This window comes from Tamandua tetradactyla, chromosome 16 (assembly GCF_023851605.1).
Source record: "Tamandua tetradactyla isolate mTamTet1 chromosome 16, mTamTet1.pri, whole genome shotgun sequence".
Classification (NCBI taxonomy): domain Eukaryota; kingdom Metazoa; phylum Chordata; class Mammalia; order Pilosa; family Myrmecophagidae; genus Tamandua; species Tamandua tetradactyla.
In genome coordinates this window covers 10,567,479-10,593,615 of record NC_135342.1, presented here as the reverse complement: position 1 = coordinate 10,593,615, position 26,137 = coordinate 10,567,479, and the positions used below count along the sequence as shown (strand labels likewise).

The following is a 26,137-nucleotide window of genomic DNA, read 5'->3' as shown; positions in this document are numbered from 1 at the left end:
CCCGAGAGAACATTTGCAGTGGCCCAGAAGGTTCTGTTGTACAGCGCTGACTTCTCTATTCCCTGACTAACCTCAAATGTGTCTCCTTCACGGAATCAGCGTATTTTAGTAAGATGCAGCTACCCAGTGGAACCTCCGTATCTCAACTGCACATTCAGATAATTCTCACATACCCTGTAACCTTCCATTAAACTCCCATACCTTCCGTCCATCTCAACATCTGCCCAGGACCGCTGGAATAACAGCTCAAACCTCTGACATCACCGCTGTATCCCTCAGAAATACACCTCCATTCCAGAAGTATCCAAAACCCTAGTGTGTGACGGGAATACCCAAACACTGAGGCAACCCCCCACCCCTCCTGGTACATGGGAACATCCAGGAGAGGCCAGAAGATATGCCCTCATGGGCCCTAAGCAGCCTCCAAGAATCCCCAAAACCCATCGCAGTAACTGCCTGTAGCTCCACCCCACCCGCCCATCCCGGAGTACCCCACAATACCCGGATCCCCTTGGCATAGCCCAGTAATAGCCACGCTGCCCCAATGCACACCAGTAAAAGCCAGCCTGCTCCCTAGTGCACTCCAATTACCTGCCCCCAGATTCCGCAAAATCCGCCCTCCACAAATACTCCAGTATGCTTCAGGCATGCCCCCACACATCCCAGTATGCTCCAATAATAATTCCCCCTCATTCCGATCTCAGCGTATTCCCATAACCCGCCCCCTGAACATGTCCCGGTACACGCCACTGTTACCTACCGTGTTCCCACGGTGTTTTGGTAGCAGCCCCCGGAAGCACCCCTGCATTCTCCCGGGCCCCCCGCGACTGTCACTGTGAAATCTGCACGTTTGCGCTAGGGAGACCAGCTTCTGCACATGCGCGGGCACTGCGTCCGCGCCCCACCCTGCTCACGCCTCAGCGTGCTCACTAGCACGTGTGCACACGCACGCACATGCAGCCACTGCCAGTGCCCTGGATTTATCAGCATCCAGTCAACACACCCATGTCGTCCGGGTCGCCCTCTGATCTGACATTCCACCCAGGGCCCAGCCGCCTTTGGAGCTGGGTGGATGGGGTCTTGGCCACAAGGGAGGGGAAGAGTTAAAGGGGAGAGATGGGGATGGGGGAAGGCAGGTGGAAGGGTCAAGAAGGCTTGAAGAGTGAGGGAACAGGGCCACTCCAAGTTGGGCCAGAGCCAGAGCTGCTGCCCCTGCCCGTTCTTTCTGTGTCCCTTTTGTACCTGTCCTCGTCCCCATCACATACCCTCACCACCTCCTCCAAGCCTTCATGCCCTGACTGCTAACCCCATGCTCTCTTGCCAATCTCCAGACTCCCCCCACTCCCCAGCAGTGCCCGTCACCTCCCTTTATCTCTCACCTGCAACAATTTCATTCTTTCCTTCACTCTCCCCATAATCCCCTATCATTTCCACATCTTCCCACGTGCCCCTGGAATCACCCTCCTCCCACTTCAGTCCCATACCCCACGCCTTCTCCAAATACCCCGTCGCCCCACCCCAGTAGAGTTCAATAACATTCCCACATCCAGTATTTACCAAGAAGAAGCACCCAGCAAATCGCTCAGTTGTCTTCTGACAACCCCCTGAGGCAGGTTCAGTGACTTCCACTTTATGGATGAGGGACAAGGGCTCAGAGGGGTTGAGCTATGTGCCCAAGGTCACACAGCAAGCAACAGCCTTCAACAGCAGCCCAGAAACTATGTGGTTAACTGCAGGAGCGCCCTCCATTCCACAGTGCCTGAGGGCTCCAGCCACATCGGGGCCTGGCCCAACGCCAGCTGCCAGAGGAGTGAGGCCCTCAGCCCCTGAAATTCAGCCCGGGATCCATCATGGCTCAACAAACGCAAACACCACTTATCAAACTATTGATCTAGGCGCTTTATACTTAGTTATTCATTTAGTCCTCACACCAACCCTGGGGTGGGTCAGCTGCTATCGTTCCCATTTTAGGGTGAGGAAACTGAGGCACAGAACAACATATTCAAATCATGCCAGCTAGAAGAGCATCAACTTGGAGATCTGACTGCCCCACAGGCAGATCATGTATCCCCAAAATATCCACTCCCCGTCATCACAGCACCTCTTTCTCCTATTCCCCATCAAGCCCCCCATTCTGTCCATGCTTCTCTCCTCTCCCCACTCCCAAGATTTTCTCACCCAACCCCAAGCTGTATCCATCATTTCCCTCACCCCACCACCCTCTCCTTGAACTTCCACATTGCCCTTTTGCACCCAAAGCTTCCTGCGTCTCTATCTCCCTCTCCTTTCTCTGCCCCTCAGTGTCCTCTTGAGGCCCCCCGTAACACTATTCCTAACCTCACCTGCCCCCCTAACCATGGGGTGTCCCTCTACCTCCCCAGCTGTCCTTAAACACCGCATGGCCTCAACACCCCCGGCCTTCCTGCTCCCAAAGTGTCCTCCTCCAGCTTCTGTGACCTCCTCAGGCCTTTAAAACCATGTCCCCTCCCTGGGCCTCGGCCTTCCCCCACATTCTTCTTGTTCCTCTGTAACCCCACTGTGACCCCCGAAGGGGCCTAGGCCCCCCCCCCCCCCGCACCACCACCTCATTCTCATCCATGGAAACCTCCTTCTACTTTTGCATCCTCAATTCACTTCACCACACACCCTCCCGCCTCCTCTTACTTGCAGCTGCGTTTCATTTACATTCCCCGCATCCTCTCTCTGTGCTCTCCCTCTACTGCCCGAAGCCCCACCCCCAAGCCCTGTTCCCATCTCCCGCACTCCCCCTGCACCCCATCTCGCTTCTCTGCACACTCCACATACCGCCCCATCCTTGCTCAGGGACCCCCCCACACACCGTTCCCCCATGTGAGGCCTTCACTTTCCCATTCCATTTTCCAACCCCCTATCCGGGGCCCTCGAACTCCACTGCTTCTCCCCATATTTGCTGCCCACACAGCACCCCATGCATGCTCTGCCTTGCTGACCCCCTGCCCGGCAGGAGCTCACACAATGCACTCCCCCAGAGCACCCCTGGGGGGACCCTGAGTGGCCTCCGGCGCTCAGCAGCCAGCTCCTGTTCCCAGGCTCCTACACCGGGAGACTGCAGCAGCGGCCACTGCTCCCGCCCCCACCCCAAGGGCCCCTCTCACAGGCGCAGGGTCCCACAGCCCGTGCACTCCCTTGGGTGGTCAGCCCCTCCCTGTGCTCCCATCTCCCTGGCCTGTCCGGAGGCCCCCCCCAGGGAGAAATACCCACCCCTCCCGCATGCTGAGAAGCGACACACACATGCAGATGCAGCGCCCCATCAGAGGCTCGGCCAGGGCTTGCGTGGCCCCCACACAACCAGAGCACCTGGGGGGTGCAGGGAGAGGGGCACGGGGGGGGCAGAGACACGCGGAGGGCCTGGCAAGGAGGGGGCAGTGGGGGAGGGGCAGGCCCAGCCCGGGAGGGTGGGTGTTGGGAAGCACGCCGCAGTCCCGGGACAGCCGCGCCATCGCTCCAAGTCACACACAGAGACAGACGCCGTCAAACAGGGACACACAGATGGACACAGCTGGGTGGTGGGCTGGGAGCCCACCGTCTCTCCACCTTTCTCTCTGTTTCCTTCACACACGGCTGCAGGCAGTCACACACACGCACATCGACACAGCCACACTGACACACGCACAGTCGCACAGAGACACGCAGCGGCAAAAGGGGAGGGGAGGCCGGGGGCGGGATGTGTGTGTGATGGGGGGGTGGGGATGGCTGTGAATGGGAGACAGGGGCATGAATGGGGGGGCTTGCCAACTCCGTAAACGGGTGTGAGGATACGAGGGAGGGGGACAGAGGGACGGGGGCTGAGGTGCTGGTGCCTGAGGGGGGGTTCACTGTGGCCCCCAGTAGGAGGGTCCCAGAGGGGGGGGTGCTAAGGGCGACAGAGGGCGAGTGGGTTCCCAGCCCAGTGAGGGGGGCGGGTTGGAGGGCCTGGCTGGGGAAAGGTCTTGAGGAAAAAGGTGGGGGGGGGCGCTTGGAAGGGCCTGTGATAGGGTGGAGGAAAGATTCCCCGGGCCCGAGGACTGTGTGTGCTGAGCCAGGGGTCGCAGGGAGAGGGAGGCTGGAGAAGGTGGGTTTAGCGCTGAGAGGTTAGGGGCGAGGGGTGGGGGTGGGTTGGCGATTTGGGGTAAGAGGATGAACCCCCGAGGGGGAAGGGTCGTCACAGCGGGCGGGGGCCACTGGGCCCAGCCGGACTGAGAAGGCAGGGGGCGGCGCGCTCCGTTACCTGTAGATGTACCAGACGCTGCGCCGCCGGGGCCCCAAGGCCGGCCAGCTGGAGGAGAGCGCGGGGGGCGGCTGCGGCACGGAGCCCCCACCGGGGCCGCCCCCGAGACCCCCACCGCCGCCGACCGCAGACAAAGCCATCGCCGCCGCGGCCCGGGCCCCGGTCCCGGTGCCGGCCGCCCCCGCCGCCGCCGCCGCCGCCGCGTCCCCGTCCCCGCTCGGCCGAACGCCCGTGTCCGGGCCCCCAGGCCCCGCCTCATGCTGACCCGCGCCGGGAGGGGGGAAGGGGAGGGGGCGCGCACCCCCCCGCGGGAGGGAGGGCAGGGCCGGGGGCTCACATGCCGGGGGCCTGCGGGGGCGCGGGCCGCGGGGTCGGGCCGCGGCGGTAGCGCAAGGACCGCGGACGGCGCCGGCTTCAGCACCGCGGACAGCTCCGGAGGCGGGCGGGAGGCTTAACCCCTTGGCGTCCTGCGCCGGGCGGCGGAGGGGGCCGGGCAGGGGGAAGGGGGCCGGGAGGGGAAAGCGGGGGCCCCCTTGGCGGGAGAAGGGGGAGGGGCGAGGCGCGGGGGGGGAGGAGAAGGGGGAGGCACTTCCGGTCTGGGCCCCCCCTTAACCCCCTCCCCCCTCCAGAGCCCTCCCGCGCAGGTGCAGAGCGAGGAAGAGCCGGGAGAGGGACGCACAACATCGCACACAAGATGCCACGCAACCGCGTGCAGGGGCGCGCGGACCGAGCCCCGCTTCCCGGGCAGGGTCGCCCCAGCGAGAGACGCCCCAGGAGGGGGGCACACAGCCCACCACCACAGACCGACACGAGGCCCCCAGCATAGTCTGGAAGGGCCGAGAAGGAAGGTCAGGGCATTCGGACTGGGCCCCGAAGCAGTGCGCACACCTTCCCCTCACCCCACCCCCTGAAAAGAAGCCCAGGGTTGGGGAGCCAGGGGGGTGGGTACAGACAGCACAGCTCACGCAAGACCCGAGGGTGAAGAGAGGGCAGCATTCAGCAGGACCACCGAGCTCCAGCAGGGGTGCTGGGAGAGAGATGGGGAGCAGAGCACCCCACAGGACACAAGCCTGGTGACCACAGATGGGGTCCCAGAGAGGGGGAAGCAGACCACATACAGAGCAGCACCTGGGAGCAGGACAGGGAGGGGAGGCGAACGGGAGGTGGGGGGTGGGGTGGGGATGGGGGATGCACTTGGCAGGACAGAGCTAGGGGGAGAAGCAGGGGTCAGTGGGTTCTGGAAAGAGGAAGCCAGGGTGAGAGGGACCACCCCCACACAGCTGCTGGGGCAGGTGAGCACCAGAGCGCCCAGGGAGAGACCCATAGAGACAAGAGGTGGCGCATGGCAGGGAGGCTGGGGTGGGGGTGGGGCACCTCAATACTCACCCAGTGCCCAGAGCCGGAGACGTACCAGGCGAACACGCACAGTGGTCAAGCGCCTCAGACACTCAGGGTGCAGGGAGGCACCCCCGCCCCACCCCATCTCCCCATGTTGTCATTTCTGCCCCAACCCCACCCCCAACCCATCCCCACTGGCCAGAACACAGACACATAGGTTTGGACACATTTAATGGAAGGATGCTACGAACAAGGGGACCCTTCCTTGAATTGGGGCGGAGTGGTGGGGGAGGGTGTCACCTTTCAGATGCCAAATGGTGGCCGTCCCTCCCCCACAGCCCTGTCCGGCCACCTCTTCCTCCTCCACACCCCCTCCCCCCCAACACCCCTGGTCCCAGATTCCAGATCTATCAGACGGATGCGAATACATGCACACGCTTTTCTATGTCAGGGCCCATGCACGGTGACGTGCACAGAAAGGGCCAGGTGTGTGCAGAGACCCATGGGGCCGTACACGTAAGCAGACACGCCAACCTCTCTGCATACGCCTGCCTGCATTCTCAGACACACAGACAGTCTCAGAGAAACACAGATGTGCAGAGCCAGCTGCACAATGAGCACAGCCGCAGGGCACCCATGTAGACAGCGGGACAGACGCGCGCGCCGGCACAGGCGTGTACAGGGAGACCCCACCCCACCGCCCGGGTGGCCTCTGGCCACACATGCACACTGACGTGTCATGAGCACTCGCAGGGACACGCGGGCAGGGACACGCTTGGGGAGTGCACACAAGGACGTTTGCCCGGGTGACGAGACATTTGGGTAACCGGGAAACTTCAGCCCGGATCATGCAACGCACACATCTGCACACCCCACGGGAGCCCCTGGCTTCCCGCGCCTGATACCTTTCCTCCCTTCCCCTCCCCTCTCACCTCCCTGGGCCAATCCCATCGATCAAGCTTCCGAAGCCAGCCAGCCAGCAGCCAGGGAGGGGACAGGCGTCGGTGAGCCCCTCTCTCTCCCCACCCCCAGCCCTGCCCTGCCTGCCCCCCTCCCCACGCCAGCGCGAGGCATGGGGCAGACACACTCCTGCAGCACAGGGATGGGGCCAGCCACACACTGAGCTCCCGGGGCCCTTGGGCACCCCCACCCAGCTCCGTCCACCCTTCTTCGTTTCCGGCTACCCCACTGTCACCAGAGCCGGGCAGTCTCAGGGGCTGCTGAGGACAGTTGGAGTTTGGGCAGTGTCCCTTGAAGCTAATTCTGCTCCCCCACCCCTGAACCAAATCTTACAAGGAGCAGGAAGAGAAAGAGGGCCTATGGGTGCTGGAAATATTTAAAAGGGTAGAATGCAAAGGTGCGGGCCGCCTGGAGTGTGGGGACCGTTACCTGGGGGCATCAAAGCTGTCGTAGGATCCCACGGTGTAATGCCGGAAGAGTCTCTTTGCCTTGTCGCTGCGGCTTTCTTCAGGGGGACAAGGGGTGGCCTTGTGGAACTTGTGGAACCACAGGCCACCCACAGGGCTCCAGGCCCACACCCTACCAGCTGTCCCCCAGCACCCCCCTCTGGGAGGGGAAAGGAAGGGACAGCGGAATCCTAGGGTAGACTGGGGACAACTGGGTGCCCACTTTACCTTGCTTTCCCTCCTGGGAACGGTTCGCCACCTCCTCCAGGCAGTCAGAGGGGAACCAACCGACACGACCCTTGACCTGGCCTTCCCAGAAGCCTCCTTCCCCGATGCTAAGCACTGGGTAGGAGGCAAGACATAGAGACACTTCTGTGTTTCTCTGCCACCCCCCACCACCCAGCCCTCGACATACAGTTTGCACAGCCTCCTCGCGGGTCCCAGCACAGGGCCTGCCTGACCCAGGGGTATCCTCGAGAAACCTCTGGGGAAGGGGTGGGGAAACCGAGTCATGTCACTCCTGCATCCTGGCTTTCTGGATCCACCAGGGATACCGAGAGGCACTGTGGAGAAGGGCTTGCTTTCCAGGACATGGTCCTCACGGGTTAGGGCCACATTCACAATTGGTCCTTGTCTGCCCAGGTCATTGGCACAGCTTGGGTGTGGGCACAGCTCGGCACAGCCCTCCTCGGATCTGTGGGCTTGACTCCCCTCGGCAGGGACGAGTTCCACCCTGCACACCGTGGCCCCTGCCATTTCCCCCAGCCTCCTTGCCCCTCAAGCTTCTGTACTTTGCCCCCTCTGCCTCCCTCTGCCCCCCTGGCTCTAGAATGGAGAAGAGATTAGAATCACCCCTCTCCTTCGCCTCCCAGCCCCAACTCTGAGCCATTCCACCCACCGAGGTGGGCACCATGCTGGGTGAAAGATGACTAGGGTTTACCCAGCCCTCACTGGGCCAGAGCCCTAGGAGGGGGCACTCCCCTGATCCCCATTTTACTGATGGGGAAACTGAGGCTCAGAGAGCTGAAGCTGTCTGCCCAAGGCTCCACGGTGAGCAGGGGACCGAGCCTGGATTCGAACAAGCGCCGTCTGCTCCTAGAGCTTTCAGCCCCTGGTGAAATGCCATGCTGCTGCCACTGCTGACGACACCCAGAAAACAATCCATGTCTCCAGCTTTTTCCAGGGCTCTGTGCCCACTCAGCTCTCCACATTCCTTCCCTCACTAAGCCTTTCCACCTCCCAGGTAAGGTGACCTTTGTTTGCCCATTTTAGAGACAACGAAACTGTAGCTTAAGCAGGGAAGTCCCAGGCTATAGATTGCTCAGGCCAGGTGAGGATTTGAGTTGGGGGCTGCCCGATGCTTTTTCCCAGAGATCCTTTAAAGGATCCAGGGAAACCACAGGGAGGCCAAACCCCAGGATATGGTAGAGAGCCGGACACTGGGTGGCAAGAGGCCTGGCTTCTCAGCTGGCCCGCCATGCCTGGCTGGGCAGTCTGGCAATTGATCAGCATGATCGATCATCCATTCACTGAACAAATATTTATATGGTCCCTGTCATGGGCCAGGCACTAGCTAGAGTCCGAGTAAAGCTGTTGGATCCAACGAACACAATTCCTGCTTCCAGATCAGGGGCCATGGGAGATATGAACAGACACACTGAGGTTGGGTCTCAAGGGAAAAGAGTAAGGTGTTCAGAGAGAGACCAGAAGGGTGTATATAAATTACATGAGAGAGGGGGAGTTGGGAGGAAGTGACGGATAAACTGAGACCTGGCAGCTCCTAGGAGTCAGTGAGGCAAAGAGAGTGTGGAAGGGTTTTTCCAGGTAGAAGGAACAGCATTGTGCAAAGAGCGTTGTGTAGAAAAAGGGCTGGGAGCATTAGAGGGATGGAGAAAAGGGCGAGGTTCCCAGAACCTTGTGGGTAGATGAGAGTAGCAGGTGGGCAGGAGCTGCAGCCCCTGGAGAGGGGCCAGAGGCCAGGCGAAGGCAATCGGCTCTACTCCCTTGAGCCAAGGGAGCCTGGGCCACATCGGGCTGTGGGAAAGTTCAGTTTCATGGTGGATGTGGGTGCGCTTTGAGGCAATGGAGTGCCTTTTAATGAAGGAGGGGGGATGTAAATAGAGGGCAGCGGGTCTTCTCTCTGCACAGATTATGGGGCTGGACGTTCAAGAGGGCACACAGGAAAATGTCATCCCTGGCCCTTGGAAGGCGCCTCACCCTGTCCTCAGCGTCCCTTTCTCCTTCCTCACTGATAGTGTGACCCCGCCCACCCTTCCAGGCCCTTCTCAACTCTACCTCCAGCTTCCCTGCGAAGTCCAGGTCTCTCTCTTCTAGAAGCCTATGGCAGGGGCTGCCTGGGATGACGGTGGCTGGCGCTTATGTGGCACCTACTGTGTGCAAAGCTCTTTTCATAAGCTTTGGTTTCCTTTGGTCCTTACAAAGGCCCCACTTTACAGGTGAGGAAACTGAGGCCCGGGTGCCACCAGACTAGCGAGTGGAGGCACTGGGATTTGAACCCAGGCAGCCTGGCTCTCTACCACTACACTGCAACAGCTTCCCTGCCAGCAGCCCAGGGCCTGCCAGTCGCTCCCTGCCACCTAGGAGCCACGAGCCCCTACCTCCAAAGTGCTGTTGCACCCAGTAACATACGCCTGCAAAGCTGCTGGTCCAGAAGCGTGGGAAGCCAGCGAGACGGCCCTCCGTGGCAGCAGGCGCTGCTCAGGACCAAGCACTGCCCGCCCACTGCCCCTTAACAGCCTCGCCTGGACCCCGTGGAGCGGACCCCCCCCACCCCCGATTCCCCGGAAGGGAACACCTGCCAGAGCCTGGCTTTGCACTTGGCACCAGGGAAGGAAAGCCAGGCCGTGGGCTCTGCAAGGGACCTCGGGCAAGTCAGGGCCCCTGAGTGAGGTCCTGTGTCATCAACTCTCCCCGCACCAGCAAGAGTGCCCTCAGGGGCCCTCGGAGGTTCAGTTCCAACCCTCCGCCTCACATCGGCTCCATTTCAGCTCCTCAGAGGCAGGAGGGGGCGTCTCGGGCTCTCTGGGGCCTCCAGTGTGCGGTGGACGTGTTGGGGGGCTGGGAGGGGGGTCCCACCCTGTGTACCTTTGATCTTCTCTCCTTTGCTCAGCGAGATCTCGCCCTCGCCCTGGGCCTGGTATGACTTCACAGCCAAGAAGGAGCGTCCGGGGACAGCCGAGTAGAGCTTCCTCCGCCGCCCACGGCTGCCCAGGGAGCCCCCTGGGCCCCCGGCCGGCCCCTCCCGGGGCGTGCCACTGGAGCTGTGGACACGGAGGGCGTGGCAGGCAGGGGGCAGGGTGGGAGGGGCCGGGGGGTGGGGCGGGGATGGAGAATGGGGGGGAGAAGGGGGGGCGGGGGAGGGTGCCAGCTCTGGCATGCTTGGGGAAGAGGGCATGGGGGGATTGCCCCTCTCACTCTGCGCTGGCCAGGCAGAGGGAGCCCCCCCAACTCCCCTCGGTCCCTCAACTCGTCCATCCTGCGGTGACCCCTTCTGTACCCTGTCACTCCCAAGCCCCTGACATGTCCCCACCGCCTTCTCCCGGCTCAGCTCCCCCCCGGGTGTCCTCAGGCTGACCTCGGGGGCCGAAACCGACATTTATTTGGGGCACAGACCCCTGGCACAGGGCAGGTGGCTGGGGGGACACGGGCTGGTGCCTCTCCCAAGGGTGGCAGAGTGGTGGGAGACCAGCCCCCACCCCGTACCTGGGCCTCCCGCGGGGCTGCCTTTTAGCCTCCTCGGGGTGCCGCCCCCGGGACGGGGAGCGGGCCCGGGCTCCGCGGGGGCTGCTGGCACTTCGGAGGGTTCCGCTGCTGAGCTTGGTGCTGGGGGCCGAGGGCGGCGGCTGGCCGGGGGGCCCTGAGGGTGGGCCTGGGGCCCCGGAGGACGCGGCCCCCGGGGCCGAGAACACCATCCAATCGGGCAGGGCCATGCTCGTGTCACTGTTGGCTCGCAGCAGCGCGGGGGGCACCGTCAGCCCCGCAGCCTGGGCTCCCCGCTGCCGGGCCACGTACTTGGGAGACTCCTGGAAGGGCACTGGGAGGGCACGGGGGCAAGGGCGGCAGAGCGGGGATTGCGGGGAGACAGAGGCAGGCACGAGGGGGGTGCAGACAGAGACGGGAGGCTCAGGGGGCCCGGAATCGTCCTTGTCGCCCCTCAGACATTTGCCATCCTCCAGGGTTTCCTCGAGCCCATCCCGACCCCCAAATCGGACCTTCCATTCCCACCCATCTCCTCCAGCACCTCCCCCCCCACTCACCCACGTCCTGCTCCCGGTGGTTTCGGATCAGCTCTCCCAGCTCAAAATTCCCAGCGGTTACGGCCACCTGGAGAGAGGGGTGGGGAGGGGGCAGCAGAGAGAGGCCAGGAGGGGTCGTGAGCCCCCCAGCCGGCCTCTCCCTGCTCCCCCGACCCAAACCTTCCACCACCAGCCCCTCTCCTAACTGTGCCCCTTCTGTATGCGCCACCCCCCACCCCTGCGCCCCTGGCACGCACCCACCCTGAGCCCAGACCTGGAAGGGGGTCTGTCCGTTGTTATTTTTCACATCCTTGTTAGCTCCTCGGTAGAGAAGGATCCTGGCACAGGTCTCCTGCAGCGGCCAGAGCACAGGGGGAGGGGAAGGGAAAACAGCAGTCACGGCCACCATCCCGGCCGCCATCTGCGGGCAGGCGACCAGCACTGAGCCAGGAACCTCGGGGATAACGAGCTCCGGCCATACCTGTGCTTCCCGCGCAGCAGCCACCTTCCCCTAGGACTCCCGAGCACCCTAAATGGGGCTGGCCCCATGCGGGGGGCTGGGAGTGGAAAATGCGCGCTGTATTTCGAAGGTAGTGTACGAAGAAAAAAAAAAGAATTATCTCTGATAATTTTATATTGATTACATGTTGAAATGATACTATTTTGGATGCATGGGGTTAAATAAAACATAGTTACAATTAGTGCTACCCGCTCTTCTTTCCCGTTTTGTCTCGTGGCTGCTAGGAAATTAAACATTGCCTTCGTGACTTGCATCATATTCTATCAGACGGCACTGAACTAAAAACTAGGGTTCTCAGCCTCTGCACAACTGACATTTGGGGGTGGACAAATCTTTGCGGTGGGGACCATCCTGTGCATGGCAGGGGGTTTGTGGCATCCCTCCACTCACTAGCTGCCAGCAGCCATCCCTCCCAGCTCGTGACAGCCAGCATGCCTGCAGACATTGACACCTGTTCCCCACGGGGCAGAAGCTCCCCGGTTGAGAACCACTGGCCTAAATAAACCTCACCCAGGGCTTTTCCTATTGCATGCCAGGTGCTCGGGCTATAAGGGAGAAGCCCCCCGAATCAGCCAACCAATTCAGTAGATGGAACTGTCATCTCTATTTTACAGATGAGGAAACCGAGGCTCTGGGAGAAGGCTTTGCTCAAGGCCGTATGGGTTTGAGCCCAGACTGGTCTGATCCAAAGTCTCTGCCCTTGGCCACACGCTCCGCCAGCGCAGCGGGAAGAGAGCACACTTGAAGAGGATGGTGGGGGCCGAGATGCCATCCGTTCATGGAGCAGTCCTTCACCCAGGTCAGCCTCAGCTTGTCCCTCTGCATCACCCTTCGGATCCAACCCAAAGTCCTGCTTTGGCCTAAGAGGCTCCACCTGACCTGTCTGCCCTGCCCAGCTCCCAGCAGCGCCACCTTCCCACACTCTGTGCTCCAGCCACGCTCCAGGCCTGCACCTGCCTCAGGGCCTTTGCACCTGCCATTTCCTCTGCCTGGAATCCTCTGTCCTTAGACCTCTCTGCATGGCATGCTTTCTCCCTTGATCCAGGTTTTCACTCAAACGACACCTCTATGGAGAGGTCTGTCTCTGCCCATGCTATATAAAAGAATGCTGTTGTCCTGTGCCCCGCTTTTAAATTTTTATTTACATGCCGCACAATACACGCTAGGCATTCATTAAGCCCATGTTATCCTATTTTCTTCAGGACACTGTTTCTCTGAAATTACATTTTCTATTTTATTTGTCTCTTTAGCACCCACACCCCCTCCCCGTGAAGAGAATGCCAGCTTCACAGAGGCAGCGCGATTCTGCCTCGAGCACCTGAAATAGCACCTGGTCCGCAGGAGCTGCTTAAGAAGTCTGCGTTGGGGACGGTCCATTTCCTTTGTCTGGGCCTGGACAAGCCCAACCCGGCCCTCAGCTCAACTCCCCTCAGGTCACCCCGATGCTAATTCAACCGGCATTCACCCAGCACCCCTGTGGTGTCTCGCACCCCCTCGGGTGTGGCAGCCTACCCAGGGTGATGGCTGCAGAGGCCCATTTCCCAGGGCGGGCTCTAAAGAGTTGACTCCAAGCTCCAGGTCACACAACCAGAGAACGAGCAGGTGGAATTCCAACCTGTGCTGTGCCCTGTCATGCACCTTGCTGGGTGTGCGTGCGTGTGTTTGTGCATACGCGTGAGTGTGCGTGTGTGTGTACATGCACGCTGCCTGCTCACTAGACTGCCAACTCCTACCATGTACTTTTGGCCACATCTGCACCTCTCCACCCCAATTCCCCACCTTGCCCAGCGTGGGGCAGAGCCCCGGGCACCGCCCGCCACCCCCCAGCTCCTTGTCCCACGCTGGCTGAGCAGAGGGTCCTGGCTTAGTTCATGGCTCCCTCCCTGGGGCTCCTACAGACCTCCTCTTATTGCTTATCTCACCGAATAGCAATTATTTGTTTACACGTCTGTCTCTGCGCCAGACTGCGAATTCCCGGCACCCCTTCCTTCCCGGGGCAGGCACCGCGCCTGATTCATCCCCACGTCCCCGGCGCCCGGCATACAGTAGGCGCCCAGCGAATGTGCCCGGGAGGAACAAGCATGGAGGATGTGGAGTTGAGTCATTCCAAATTCATTTGTTCAAGTCATTCACTCATTCACTGAGTCGTTCGAGCCACCACATGGCAGGTACACACCTGTTGAACATTTGGAGCCGGGCACCGTCCAGGGTTCCAGTGGGGGTGGGGGGTAGGAATGCAAGATGGCTGAGCAATCGTTTATTCATTCACTCATTCATTCATTCAACGGAAGCCTACTAAGTGCTGGGGCCTTGGGAGAGAGCAGTTAACCAGGTCCAGCGCCCACTGTCAAGAACCTCACAGCCTTGATGCACAGCAGACAATCACCAGTCACGGGCGAGGAAAATCCGACAGACAGGTCCCTGGCTCCCCCTTCACCGTCCCCCCCCGTCCCCCCCCCCCCCGCCGTTGGGAAGCTTAACGTCCAGGAGGGAAGGTAAGGGGAGAGAAGAAGAAAAGGCACTCACATTCGTTAAGCCCCTCTTTGGTGCCAGGCTCCGTGCCAAGAGTGAGCACGTGTTAATCCACTGGGCCCATTTCACAGATGAGGAGGGTGGGGGGCTCGGGAGGGGACGCGGCCCGTGGGGCCCGCTACGAGTAACGGCGCCTGCCGTGGCATCCTTGATGCCGCATTCACCTGTCCAGGTTCAGGGCCTGGCTGCTGCCTCCCGACTGGGCCCTGACTGGAAACGGTAAGGACGGAGATGACAAGGGCTGCAATTGTCGTTTGTGACTTATCATTATTATTTTAGGTGCTTTCTACGGATGCGACCCTTTATCCCTTCCAATCAGCTGGCCTTATTCCCATTTCGGGGAAGGGGCAGCGCCTTGGAGAGGAGAAGGAGGCTGTCCCCTGGTCTGCACTGGGCTGAGAACTCTGCCCTCTCCCTGCTGTGGAATCAGAGGAGGGGAAGGGACGGCCCCACGTTGATCCCGTCTGACAAACACCACGCTCCCCCTGGGTGCCGAGCATACTGCTTTCTCGCCATGAGGCAGCCAGCACGTGGCTTCCTGCCAGATTTCTCGGCACTGCAAGTTCCAGTGAGGCAGAAGGGACTGAGGGCTGTTTTGGAAGGCTTCCTGGAGGAGGGGAGATGGGTTCCGATGGCCAGCAGCATCGTGCCAGCCCCTTGGATATCAGCGCGCAGTGGGAAACGGGTGGGGAGACTGAGGCTCCGGGGGGGCCTCAGGATCACCTGGTGCCTGGGTGGCTAAGATGCCCGGAGCCATCCAGCCCCAGCTCTTGCCAAGCTGCTGCCACAGTGCCGAGCGAGCTGCTGAGGGGATGTACCCTGCCAGCTATTTACTGCCCAGCCCCTCGGTGCTCTGGACTGTCCACCTGGCCCGAATTGCTAAAACTTGCCATGCACTTTTGTCTCAGCCCTCCTCAGCCCCCATGCGGTGCCTGCACACAGCCGGCGCCCCACTGCCACAGAACGGAAAACCCTGGGAAGCAAGGCCGCCCAGCGTGCACTGCCTGCGACGGCCCTGGCTCTTGCCTCTGGTTTTTAGCACAGGCTGTGCCCTCTGCCTGGAATGCCTGCCTCCCCTCTTCCACTTGGCAGACTCCTGCTTGTCTTGCACCTCAGACCACAGCTCAGACCTGCTCCAGAAAGTTCTCTGGACCACCCCCCCACACCTCTGCCAGGCCCTCAGACCTGGCTCTGAGTTGGGGCCCCCAGGCACCTGGAATCCCCGGGGCTCTGCCCTGAGCAGCTAGGATCATAGTGGCATGTGTGGGTCTGACTCCCGGGAGACCACGAGCCCCGCCGGGCCGAGGAGCTGTCAGACCTGCTCGCCGCTTGGTGAATATTTGTGGAATGAATGAATTTGTGAGTGAACAAGTGAATGAATTAATGCACGAATACGTAAATGAATGAATGCATAAACACATGAATGAACGAACAAATGAATGAAAGCAGGGAAGGCACAGAGGGTGGGGGGCCCTGGAGTCCAGGGGCAGGCGGTTTGGGTGCTGGGGGGTGGCAGGGGTGGGCGCGCTGGGCGGACCTTGTTGTAGAGGGCGCAGATGTGCAAGGCCGTGTTCCCCGAGGCGTTCTGGGCTCCGGGCTCGGCTCCGTAGAAAAGCAGGTGCTCCAGGTGCTGGGAGTGACCCCGCTGGCAGGCCTGGGGTGGGGAGGACAGGGAGCAGGGGTGGGGGGATGCAGATTCAGCACCGAGCGGGTCTACCTGCTGAGCACAGGTTTGCAGCCTTCCAGACCTCTGAGCACAGGTCTACAGCCTTCCCCTCCAGGCCAGGAAGCCCCCTGCCTGCCCCCTTTCTCATCTCCGCTAATGTCACGGTCACAAGGCCACACGTGCGGGCGATCCCAGGCTAGGAAACCACGCGGGCCCTTCAGGAGGGATGCAGGGACCTGTCTCCCAGCTCATGCCCCCCAGGGACCCGGCATTGCAATCCCTCCCCCTCCGCCTCCCCTTTGGGGACCCAGCTGCTCTCACTCCCGCCCTCCGGGAAGACCCAAGCACCTGCCCCGCACTCTGGCCGAGCCAGGCATACCTGGTGGGTCTCCTGCCAGCCGTTCTCATCAGCTATGCCCAGCTGGGCCCTGTTGTACAGCAGCAACTCGCAGCACCGGGGGTCGCCCCCCACCATCGCCGTGTGGAACAGGGGGGTCAGCCCGCGGCGGTCCTTGTAGTTGGGGGATCCTCCAAGGTCCAGGAGTGCCTAGGCCGGGCAGAGAGCCCAGGAGGACGAGAGGGATGACAGTCACGGGAAAGCGGCTCACCCTGCAGGGGGGCGGGAGGCCCGGACGACCCCCGCAGCGCAGGGGCGGGCTCCCTTCTGCCGTAAGCCCTCGTGCCACCTGGAGGTGGGCTCTTCCCCCTTGGGGTTCCTCCCATCCCCTGGACCCGGTGTCCTCCAGAGACCTCCCTCCGCCCCCCCAACTCTGACATCCCTGCCCTTCCGGCCCATGGGGATCATTGACAGGCCCGGAGTCTCAGTGGCCTTGGCCAAGTCCCCAGGCTGAGGGGGGACAGGTGAGGGGGTGGAGCCTGGACATGAGAGGGCCCTGGCCAGGTTGGGGTCGGGGGCGTTTCTGCAACCAGGGTCCCAAGGATGGGGCTCAGGGGCTGGAGGCCCGGGAAGGGGCATGCGTGGGTTAAGGGAGGTACAGGGTCAGCCTGGTGGGGGCTGGGAGCGTTCCCACCCAAGGGACAGTGTTATTGAGAGATGGCCTTGGCCATGGCAGGACAGCCTGGGAAGCCCCCTCCAACAGAGCGTATGGCAGCCACGGGGACGCAGCACGTCCCCACGATCCGATATAGCAGCTGCGTGAGACTCGTGAGCCCAAGGAAGGGAATTCTTAATTCTACTCCCTTTAATTAATTTAAACTTAAATAGCCTCAGGTGGCTAGTGGCTACTGTATCAGACAAGCGCAGGTCTGGGAACTGGGGGGCTCTGAGCAGGAACTGGATTTAGGGGTGTGCACTGCGGGGCCATGAAGAGGGTCTGTTGATTCTGGAGGGGGGGTGGGAGGCAGATCTTGGAGGCTGGTGTTTGACTCATTCAGGTTATGTGAGAAGGAGCTGAGTTTGGGGGAGGGAGGCACGGGCCCCTTCAGCTGGAGCACTGTGAATTGGGGTACTCCGAACCTTTGGGGTGGTCCCAACTGGTGAGTGTGTATTAGGGGCCACATGCTCCGCGGGGAGACGGCGGGGCTTTTAAGTAAGGCTGTGCAAGGAAACTTCATGTGTGGATTTTGTGGGCATTTGGGGTTTGTGCATTTGGGAAAGTGTCATTTGGGGACTTGTGTGAGGAAGGGGCTGGATTTGCACATGAGAGAAGATGGGGCCATCAGAGGAGGTGAAAGGGGGCGGGGTTCAGAAGTGCAGGTGGACGGGCTGTCTCCAGGCTGGGTAGGGAGGGTCTCTCTGGGAGCAGGGACGGAACCTCTCGTCCTCTTGGGCTTGGGCTTTGGGTTTTAAGGAACTTGCGGTGGGTCCACGCCCCAGAGACACTGGGTTGGGGTCTGTTTGAGTGGAGGGGAGGGGAGGGAGCAGAAGCATTCTGGGCACTTGGCAGGGGAGATCTGGCTGCATGTGGGGAGAGTTTATAACTTTCCTGGGGGCAGAGGAGGGTCCGTGTGACCATCCGCAGAAGCTGGGGGAGGGCTGGGGTGAGGGGCTATGCCTGGGGGCCTGCAGGGGTCTCTAACCCAGTTAAGGAGGGCCAGGAGGGGTGTACATTAGGGCAGGTGCGGAGAAGGGCTGCCCTGGAGAGGTGAAGAGTGGCTGCTTTCCACCAAAAAGAAAGAACTTAGGTGTGAGAAAGAACAAAAGGTAAAAGGGGGAGAGAAAAACCGAGAAGGGGTGTGGTTCAAGGAAGGGAAAGGAAGGGCATCTCCCCGGGTTTCTGGGAGGGGGCGTGTGGGAGACAAAGCTAGAGGACAGGGAGGGCAGAAGGCAGGGTCTGGGGCAGCTCACCCAGTTGGTCTCTAAGGGAAACGCAGTATTTGGGGGGAGGGTCTCTGAGCCCACATCTCCGGGCTGGCAGGGTCTTGGGGTCTGGCAGCCTCACCGTGAGAGCCAGGCAGTGGCGGGCGCAGGCAGCCTTGTGCAGGGCCGTCATGCCGTCCCGGGCGCGGAAGTCGATGTGCGCCCCGCCCAGGCACAGGGTTCGAATCACCTCCACGGAGCCTTCGGTCTGGGCCGCCAGCGTCAGCGGGGTCTCTAGGGGGAGGGGTGACGGGAGGAGGGGGATGTGATTGCCTGCAGCCCCCGTGCCTCAGTGCCCACCCCTCCTGCTTTCCCAGACCCCAGGTTCTTGGCTCCGGGGTTGTGCACTCCCCAACCTCTGCACCCCCAGCCTCTCCCTCCGCCCCCCCATCCCATGGCCCCCCTACCCACCTCCCGAATCCGAGTCGTGATAGTTGGGGTCGAGGCCTTTGTCCAGAAGCCGGGCCACCTTGTCGGACGTCCCGAGCTGCACGTACTCCAGAAACTTCTTCAACCCCGTCTGAGTGACGGACAAAAGGAGAGGGTCAGGGGGCCAAAGGGAGAAGAGTAGGAGGGGCCTCGGGGAGCCCTCGCGGTAAGCCTCCTGGGCCGCTGAAGCTGCTCTAGCAGCCACCGTAAGGAAAATGTTCCATTTTACTGACATTAATTTCGATGAAACGTTATCGAACCCAACAGAGGTCAACTAGTACCATTTCCATAGGGCAATCGATATCAAAATTATTCACGAGACGTTGTACGTGTTTTTCATCCCACGTCAATAAACTCCAGTGTGAATCTGATGCTCATGATACGTCTCAGTTTGGACTTGTTCCCCTGCCTGCAAGAGCTCGCTGCCCTGGCCTGTGCAGGCCTGGAGCCCAGGGGACCCTCAGGAGAGGAAAGAGTCAGGTGTGGGGTACGGCGGGGGGCTACGGGTGAAGATCCAGGGGCCTCTTTTCCCACATATCCAGGTTCTCTCTCTTCACTTCTTATGCAAGCAGCCCCCCGCTGCCCACCTTCTCTTAGGAGAGCAGGGACCTGGTCTGCAGATAGGACAGCGAGGGGGTGGGTGGGCATGGCTGGGGGTGGGGTGGGGGGGGTGCTTGGCTTTGGCAGAGTTTTAGGTGATGGAATGGGGGAGCTGCAGGGCTCTTAAAACACTCCCCGGGCAGAGGGCAACTGGATGTCAGGGGTGCAGGGACTCTGGGAGGAGCCTGGGGGCTCAGGATGAGAAAGGGGAGTTGAAAGACAAGGGAAATGGGAGCCAGGTAGAAATAGTGTGTGGCAAAGAAGTGGTGGGCGCCAAAGAGGGGAGTCAGAAGGGGTTATGTCATGTGGGCCAGTCCCGAACAGCATGTGGCACCCCACGTCAAGGAGGGGAACCTGTCGGAGGAATAGAAGGCTGGGGATAAGGAGGGCTGTTGGAGGGGGGCTCCGAGGGGACATGCAGCGGGGGGCTCACCTTCGTGTGCAACTTGGCCAGCTGTTTCTCATCCAGGTTGGTCTGCTTGTAAACTCGGGTCTTGTATCGGAACTGAGGCCCGGGGAAGGTGGGGGGGGGGAGGAGAGACACAGAACTCAGAATCAGGGGCCTGGGGAGGAGATGGGGGGGGTAGGGTCTGTCCCTCCCCCGCCTCCATCCCCTTCTGAGCCAGGGGTCAGCCCAGGGGTGAGGTGGGACGAGGCATGGCGCCTTTGCTGGGTGGGCAGAGATGCCGGCCGGCTTTTCCCAGAGGGCTGGGCTGTGGTCGCGCAGGTAAGTGACAGCCCCTCCCTCAAAGTGGGAGCCTGGACCTTCGAGAGAATGTTCTAGAGCACCTCTATGTGCCTAATCCTTCTGTGCCTGCCCCATCTCTGTAACTGGGCCAGGAGAAGCTTCAGGGGAGAGAGAGGGGGCATATGGCTCAAGGTACTCAGCCAATTGGAGGCAGATGAGAGCTAGATTTGAATTCAGGCGTCTTCTCCTCTCCCCTGGCTCTGGGGCAACCTGAGCCCCGAAATAGCCCCCTGTTAAGAAACTTTTGGCTGGGGTTGGCTGGAGTTGGCTGGGAGGGAGGGGGGAGGGTGTGCTGGGGAGGTGGGGGGCTCCCCTTTTCTTTCTGAACCGGCTGTGGGCCTCACCTCCAGGTAGGGCACCCCTTTCTCGAAGGACTGGGGGTACTCGCGCAGCAGCCGCTCCTCTTCCAGGAAGTTGGCGTCGCGGCCGGAGGTGGCAGGCTGGAACAGGCCGTAGTTGAGCACGTCGTGCAGGCTCTCACTCAGGGCGCACAAGATCTGCTGCTTGGCTGTCCAGATGGTGGCGTCGGGGTTGAAGCGCAGACATTTCTGGGGGGGGTGGGAGTGGGGAGCATGGGGTCAGGGGCCGGGGAGGAGCCTGGGGTGAGTGCTGGGGGGGGCATTCTGAGGACAGGAGGGGCAGAGGGAGTGGGGGGGGGTTTCTGGGAATGGGGGCGTCCCAGGGGGAACACCCTGCCGCAGAGGCGCCCCCAGTGTGCTCAGGCCCCTGCCCGCCCCCTGCCCGCCCGCTGCCCGCCCCCGCTGGCCACAAACCGTCTGGTGCAGGTCGGGGATGCCAATCCTGAAGACCATCATGCTGAAGTGGGCGTCGTCCGGGACAGACATGGAGCGGCCCTGGAGGCCTCGGACCGAGGCCAGACTACCAGGCGGCCCGCTGCCCCGGGTCCCCCGGGGGCCTCGCCCGGGTCCGTCTGGGGAGCTTTCGGACTCCGAGCCCTCCTCGGGGCACTCGCTGGCACTGCGGTGGTCTTCGTCCTCGCTCGACGCGGGGCTGTGGGGCATCGTGGGGCCACGGGGCGACGGGGGACGGCAGCATTACAGGCGGCTGCGGAGGCCAAGCAGGGACGTCAGACCCGGAGCCGGGGAACCCCTGAGAGGCCACTGGAGGCCACGGGCAGCTAAGGGGCAGGGGGAGGCGGGCTGAGGCGGGCACACCACACCCCCGGCCGCTCGCGCCGCCTCCCCGCGCGCTCCCGCATGCACCCCCCCAGGCCCCGCCACGCTTCCAGCAGGTCTCCTTCCCTGTCCTTGGCCCCCCTTGCAGCCCCCCACCCCCCCTGCGCCCCACTTTGCCGCTGACCCAGCGTCGCTGTGTCCCAGAAACCGCAGAATCACCGCGGGAGCTACTGGCCCACTTTGGAAGGCCACAGAAAGGCAGCTAAAATTAGCCGAGGACAGACAGGTGGACGCGCCCACCGGCATTGCGCCCTCCTGGCCCCTGGCTGGCCCCTCACCCAAGGCCCTTCCCTCCTCCCAGAGAGCGGGTGTGGGGGGGTTGGGGGGTGACTGAGGCCGGGGTGTAGTGAGGGAGAGTGGGAGGTGCCCGGGAGCGGGTGGGACTAGACTCCACCGCGTGCGGCTGGCAGCCCAGGCAGAGCAGCGTGGCTGGGAAGCCGGCGTCCCAGGGGAGCAGGCAGCACCCAGGAATGCTGTCCCTGAGGGAGGTGGGAAAGGCGGCCAGTGTAGGCTGTTGGGGGTGCATCTTGGGATGGCACGTGGGTGGCGGGGGCCTGTCTGGGTGGAGGCCTGGGGTGGGCTCAGGATGTGCCCCATGGGTGTGTTTCAGGCACTGGTGCCTCCACTCCTAGAGGCCTTGGGGTGAGAGAAAGGGGACCAGCTGGGAGGTCACCAGGTCACCTCCAGACCCCCACTGTTCTCCCCTGAGGTGGCCCAAATGAGGCCTGCCTCCCCCATGGCCTCCCCCACTCCCACCCCAGCACCGGAAACCAGAATGTCTGGTCTGGTCCCTCCCCCCCACGCCAGGCCCGGCTCCTGCACGGTTGCCATGGAAATGGGAAGCAGTGGAGGGTACTGCTGACTTTGGGGGAGTGGGGATGGGCTGGGGGGTTGGGGGAGGGAAGGCAAAAACGTGTGTGTGTGTGTGTGTGTGTGTGTGTGTGTGTGTGTGTTGGGGGGAGGAGAGTTCCAAGAGCTGCGGGCCAAGCATCCAGCCAGGGGCCACGGGCCCCTCCCCCACGCGAGGCCGGGTCGCCGCACCCCCCTCCTGCTCCAGGTCCCCCGCGGCGCCGCCCCACCTGGCCTCTACTGGAACCCCGGCCGCCTTCTGACACCCCCTCCTGGCCCCACCCCACGTCCCACCTTAGGACCTGGGGCCTGAAGCCACTCCCCCTCCGCTGACCCTGGCTGACCTCCAGCCTCAACTGGGCACTGCTGGGGTGACCAGCGGCAAGGAAGAAAAGCCGACCGGGGTCCCCAGCACGCGCGGCTGCCCCCCCCCCGCCCCCGGCCCAGCTCGGGCCCCTCCCCCTCAGGCCCCGAGGGAGGGAGCGGGCACACTCCGCCGGGGCGGCATGAATCAAACGCTCCACGGCTAAGAATAGCTGGCACGCAGCTGGTACTGAGACTGGCTGAGGAATCGGCGGGGGGGGGGTGGTAGAAAAGGGGAGAGAGGGGGTGCCCTGCGAGGCTGCGGGGGGACGGGGTCGACCGGCGTGGCCGCGAGCGGAGCCCCGGAGAATGAATGGAGGCGGAGAGAGGCGCGGGGAGGCGGGAGAGGGAGCTGGGGTTGGGGCCAAGAAGCTGGTGGGGCAGAGCCCCGGACCCGGGAGAGGGGGCGGGGGGCACCCGGGAGCGCGACTCGGGGGCGGGAGCCGAGGGGGCGCGGCGGCCGGTGCAGAAGGAAAAAGAGACAGGGTGGGGTGGGGGGAGCTTGGGAAAGGGTTGGGAGGGGATTGGAGGAGCCTGGAAGGAGAAGCAAGGGGTCGAAGGGGGCGGAGGCGGCCAAAGCCTAGACCCCCCCACAGGGCGGTGGGAACCTGGGTGACCTGGGGGAGGGACCGCGAGCAGAAGGGCTGCCAAAGGGGGCAAGGGGCTCCGGCGGGCCAGGGTGGGCGAGGTGGGGGAGTGGCCGGGTAGGGCCGGAAGGCGGGTTCGGGCCCGGGGTTCTGCTGGCGGGGGCTGGGGGGCGTCCCCCTCCCACCAAGACTGATCTGGGACGGGACACCGGGGACCGGGGCGTAACCCAATTTGGCGTTGCCCCGGGTGACGCTCCCCTCCTCAACCCGCCCCCCTCCCAACCTGGGCCCCGAGCCCGGCGCGCGGCCAAGGACATCCGGGGCGCCCCCGCCCCCTCCCGCAGCCCCGGCCCCGCGGATCCCCCGAACCCCCGGATTCCCGGGCCCCTTACCTGCCTGGCGGGGCTGCTGAGTCCCGGTCGGCGGCGCCCGCGGCCCCTCCCCCCTCCCCCCTCCCCCCACCCCCCCGGAGACGGGGGGGGACCCTCAGGCCATGCCCCACCGCCCCGGAGGGCGAGCGGGCCCGGGGAGGGGGCGGGCGGAGGCCGGGGGGAGGGCGGGGGTGCCGAGGACCTCACCCCCGCCGCGGGCCGGGCCTGGCCATCCGCAGAGGGCCCCCCTGCCGCCGCGGCCGCCGCGCCCCTCCTTGCCCGCCCCCGGCTCGGTCCGGCCGGCCCCGGGCGCCGCGTCTCCTTCTGCTCTTCCTCCGCCGCTTCCCCGGGCCGCCGCCGCCACCCGCTCCGCGCCTCCTCTGCCTCCCTTCTCGCGCTCTCGCTCTAGCTGTCTCTCCCTCACCCTGTCTCTCTCTCTCCCTCCTTCTCTCTCTCCCCTCCCTCCGCCCTCTCCCCTCCCTCCGCCCTCTCCCCTCCCTCCGGGAGCCGGCAGAGGAGACTTCGCCCCTCCCCGCGCCCCCAAACCTCGCCCATCCCCCCCCCCCCCCCCCAGCGCCGGCTCCGCCCCCTCCCCTCGCCCTCCCCCCAGCACTCCTCGCTGCCGCCGCCGGGTCCCCAAATCCTGACTCCACCCCTGCTTGCCCCCCTGTACCCGACGAAAGGGCCCTTCGCTCCAGGGGTGCCCAAACGCGGACCCCAGGAGGCCCCCCTCCCAGAGGCTCCCCACCCCCTCTGTACACAGCAGGGCACAGTACGTATCTGTTGCTGGACGCTGCACCCCCAGATTATTGGACTGTGTGATTATAGATTCCTGGCCCCTTAAAGGCGCCCCCCACACTTCCCCCATGACAGGGGCGCACGTGGACACACCTGACCCAGCATGCTTTCCCATGAGACACAGGCGTGTGGAGGTGCGAGCTGACACCCGCAGAGTGGCCACCATGCACACACCACCCCACATATACATGCTGTCTAGGGTATGCACACCCAGACACTATGGGCCTCGGTGCACCTTGCTTCAAACACACCCAGCCAGGACAGGTAGGTATCACAGCTGAGCGCCAGAACATGCCCACGTGTGTAAGCCCCGTTCTCCAGCACACAGACACACAGCTGTGGGGAGGTATGTGCACGTGCTCCTGATGTATTTGCTCCCTGGTCACTTGTCAGTACAACACACCCACTGAGGCAACAACACTATGTCCAGTCCCCTTTTGCGATAATTATTGTGACATTTATTTAGCGCTTCCTTGGTGCCAAGCTCTGCTCAAGGTTGGTTAACTCCTCCTCTCACACCCAACCCCGCTGGATTAGGAAATTTTTTCATCCTCGTTTAACAGTGGGGAGGGGAGGGTTACCAAGGCACAGAGAGGCTAAGTAACTTGCCCAAGGTCACACAGCCCCAAAGAGGTGGTGCCAAGGACCGGGGACAGGTAGGCTGGCCTCAGAGTCTTTGCTTACCTACTAATGTGTACAGCTGGGCACACCCACATTTGCATATCCTTGTTCATCGTGCACACTCAGACGCACCCAGCCATCTCCTCACGGCTTGCACAGACATGTGCAAGCACACACACACAAAGCTAGGTGTGTGCAGACAGCCCACTCATGCCTGTGTCTACAGAGACAGGACGGGTCCCAAAGGACAGCAGGTGAGCATCCGCATGGCTCAGGCTGCCTCCTTCCCAGCCCCACCACCGCCCCTCAGGGCCACCAGCCTGCACAGGGGAGTTCCAGCAGCCTCTGGGTGCACCACCAGCTGTGGGCTCTCTGGGGTACCCCAGTATGAGCTAGAGCAGGTGCCGCTGCCCCTCAGGGGTGCCCAGACCCGGGAGGCCTCGTGCTCAATGCATACCACTGGCCCAGGTGGTAAGCAGCTGGGCTCTGGGAGACAACAGCTGCCCACACTGGTGCCAGCTGCAAGAGAGGCCACCCAGCCCTCTACAGTTTACAAGCCTTTCAGGGCTGGGAATGATTTCGTAAGGCCTCCAGGCCCTGGCGAGGGGTCCCCAGGATCTGCCCAAGGTCATACTGCCCTCGAGTACCAGGCTTTCTTGGAAAACCGAAGGCACCTCCTGGGTTTCCGGCGACCGAGGGCAGATGCGCAGCTCCTGGTTGGAGCCAGAAGGAAACCTTGGCTAGCTGCCGCCATACTGGCGACCTCCAGCAGGCCCTCTCCCAGCCTCGGTTTCCTCCTCTGGAGAGTGGGCCTGCTGCACCCTGGCTGCCGTGCTCCATGAATGTTGGCTCAACCTGCCAGGGGAAGCTGTGTGTGACTCACGGGGACTGGCATGCAGCGAGCAAGGCCTCCTGCTCCCCTGGCCCCTGCCACCTCCCTCCAGCCTCCTTCGCCACTTCCACACACCCGCTACCCCAAGCCCCAGCGGCCACTACCCCGGGACCCCCTAAATCTTTGCCACAGGGATCTTGGGCTGTAACTTAGACACCAGGCTCCTCAAAGCTTCGAGACCCCTGACCAAGCTGCCGCCCTGCCAGGAGTATCCTGGACTTTTGTGCACCCCACAGATTGGCTAAACACCTACCAGGAGCTTGTCCTCCCACCCGGTGGTAGCTCTGGGGATATACCCCTGAACAAGAGTCCCTGTCTTCAATAGGAGATGGACAACAAATGAATAAACAGGATAACACCAAAAAAGATACAATGGGATGTTTTAATACAGTAACTCCT

The 26,137-nt window shown here is 62.6% G+C and overlaps 1 protein-coding gene across 1 annotated transcript in view; it reads right to left on the bottom strand.

The window, feature by feature from the left end:
• SHANK1 (SH3 and multiple ankyrin repeat domains 1) overlaps nucleotides 1-21,083 on the bottom strand; it is a 38,986-nt gene extending 17,903 nt beyond the window's left edge. The window contains exons 1-14 of the mRNA XM_077130911.1: nucleotides 20,835-21,083; nucleotides 20,406-20,609; nucleotides 19,747-19,818; nucleotides 18,696-18,804; nucleotides 18,367-18,518; nucleotides 16,344-16,511; nucleotides 15,836-15,952; nucleotides 11,521-11,598; nucleotides 11,268-11,334; nucleotides 10,714-11,044; nucleotides 10,096-10,271; nucleotides 7,219-7,332; nucleotides 6,974-7,049; nucleotides 6,517-6,543 (exon numbers count right to left, since the gene is read on the bottom strand). Coding sequence (XP_076987026.1) covers nucleotides 6,517-6,543; nucleotides 6,974-7,049; nucleotides 7,219-7,332; nucleotides 10,096-10,271; nucleotides 10,714-11,044; nucleotides 11,268-11,334; nucleotides 11,521-11,598; nucleotides 15,836-15,952; nucleotides 16,344-16,511; nucleotides 18,367-18,518; nucleotides 18,696-18,804; nucleotides 19,747-19,818; nucleotides 20,406-20,609; nucleotides 20,835-21,083 — 1,940 coding nt within the window. The remainder of the gene's footprint in view (nucleotides 1-6,516; nucleotides 6,544-6,973; nucleotides 7,050-7,218; nucleotides 7,333-10,095; nucleotides 10,272-10,713; nucleotides 11,045-11,267; nucleotides 11,335-11,520; nucleotides 11,599-15,835; nucleotides 15,953-16,343; nucleotides 16,512-18,366; nucleotides 18,519-18,695; nucleotides 18,805-19,746; nucleotides 19,819-20,405; nucleotides 20,610-20,834) is intronic.
• Between the last annotated feature and the right edge of the window lie 5,054 nt (nucleotides 21,084-26,137).